Source organism: Primulina huaijiensis, unplaced genomic scaffold, assembly GCF_012295235.1.
Source record: "Primulina huaijiensis isolate GDHJ02 unplaced genomic scaffold, ASM1229523v2 scaffold37285, whole genome shotgun sequence".
NCBI lineage: Eukaryota > Viridiplantae > Streptophyta > Magnoliopsida > Lamiales > Gesneriaceae > Primulina > Primulina huaijiensis.
The window spans coordinates 1-2,096 of NW_027358706.1; the positions used below are offsets into that span (position 1 = coordinate 1).

Here is a 2,096-nt window from a genome sequence, read left to right on the forward strand (position 1 = left end):
TGGAAATCTATCATTTAAAAAAAGTCATTGAAAGTCATTAAATCTTTACATTGAATACACCCCACTAAAAACTTAAACAATTTATTGAATTATAGAGTGTAAATTGGTAATAATACCGTTAAATCGGTGAGGATAACTGATAAATCAGAGTTCCTCATCTTGGCAGCAAGTGAAAGGCATGCGACAACCAGAATGTGTGAAATCCATGGCCTTTTCTCCTGATTCACGTCAGTTCCCAATACAAGTTAATCACAAAAAATCGATTATCTCAGTAATGAAAATACATGAATCCTCGAAACAAAATTTACCAGATTCTCGTGTTTCGATACGAAGCGATCGATGTAATTGACAGCTAGGTATACTAGCAACGGGTCTAAATTATAGGAGAACTTCGCCTGCGGAAACAACACCACCAACAAAATGAATCAAACTTCACCAACAAATGAAATGAAATCAAATTTCCAATTGCTAAAACTTACGTGGGAGATGAGAGCGAGAGCACGGTGGCGAACTGTAAATCTTAATTCGGAGGATGGGAAGGAGATTAGACCGGGCATGTGTTCGGACTCGTTGGCGAAGAGTGACGTAACGCCGTCGTATTGCTGGATTGTCAATGGATTCTGAAGATCCAGTTCCATTTTTATATTTTCAAGAGAAAAATCCTTTTGGGCGAATTTTTAGTGTGTGTGGAAGTACAACTGTCTGAAACGTTCAATTAAGCATAAAATGAGGTTCCAATATATATATATATATATATATATATATGTNTTCAATAGAGAAACTAAAAGAAATATATTTTTATCATCATATTTATACTTTTTTGTCTAACAAATTTTTTATTTTTGGATATCATTATATTAAATTTTTTTTTGTTCTTGGTACATTACTTTTTGATATTTGACTATTTTGATCTATTTTCTCTCGTAATGATTAATTTTCGATGGAAAAAACTTATTAGAATTGGATATTAAATTGCATCCTAGTGAAAGTGTATATGAAGTAAATCGAGAAATCATCAACGTTTTAATCACATTAGCTTTAGTCACCACCTAGTCAGTCTTTTTCCAACTAAAATTGATTACTCCAGAAGAAAATGGACCAAAATAGCAGAATATGAAAAAATAGTTTACCGAGAACCAAAATTGAAAAATTAATGGACTGAAACCCAAACATTATAAAATTACTGGACAAAAAATTATTAAACCTTTGCAATATATGTATTTTAGGTATATTTGGAAATAATATTTGTTGTAACTAGGAAAACCATCATACATAGCTCTGAGATATTATATGATTTAAAATATTTTGATTACATCATTATCATCAATTATACGATAAATCATGTCATGCAAAATTAACAATCATATGGTATGTTAAGAAATTAAATATTGAGATGAATAGATAAGTTTATGCTACACCGGGAGTAGACCAATGTATTTGTATAAGATGATCGACCGATCATATTACTGTAAAATAAAAAATATTGATAAACTTCAGATTTTTTTTGTTTTCAAATTAGATGATATGTCGATAATCTTATACAAAAACAAAAAATCGAAGTAAATTTCTCGATGTATAATAGACACGATCAAAACAAATGATGTGCCCACAACTCGTGTAGAAAATCTTCCGTACAAGCAATTGAAGCACCAATGCATTCAGTGGTTTTGATTTCACATCGAGGTTGGCTTTTCTGACCAATTTTTCGGTAACTTGAGGTTTGATTTAGGACCATTACTACGATATAAAATTTCTTCCTTAAAAATAAATAATTCGATAAGAAGAGCGATATAAATCAATAAATTTCATGAAGAAAATTGAAACGAAATATGATAATTTTTTAAAGCGAAAACTATATTTTTCGGTATATATTATTATAAAGTTGTAACTCATTCATGGACTTCTGCAATTGCCCCAAAAATTCACAATTTGACCATATTTGCTGCACAACTAGTTCAAACCAATAAAATTGAATATATCGATCAAAACTAGGGATGACAATGAGACCTGACGAGTTTAACATCCTCATCCTCATCCACATCTCTGTCTCCGAATTCTATCCACACTCCCATACTCGCTCCGATCCCCGCTTCTCC

The 2,096-nt window shown here is 31.4% G+C and overlaps 1 protein-coding gene across 1 annotated transcript; it reads right to left on the minus strand.

Annotated features, from left to right (window-relative positions):
• LOC140968614 (putative cyclin-D6-1) lies at nucleotides 1-699 on the minus strand. Its single transcript, XM_073429632.1, has 3 exons — nucleotides 480-699; nucleotides 309-395; nucleotides 1-218 (listed from the first exon to the last, which is right to left on the minus strand). Exons 1-3 carry the CDS (start codon nucleotides 636-638, stop codon nucleotides 90-92), a joined length of 375 nt encoding a protein of 124 aa, XP_073285733.1. The 5' UTR covers nucleotides 639-699; the 3' UTR covers nucleotides 1-89.
• Nucleotides 700-2,096: the final 1,397 nt, after the last annotated feature.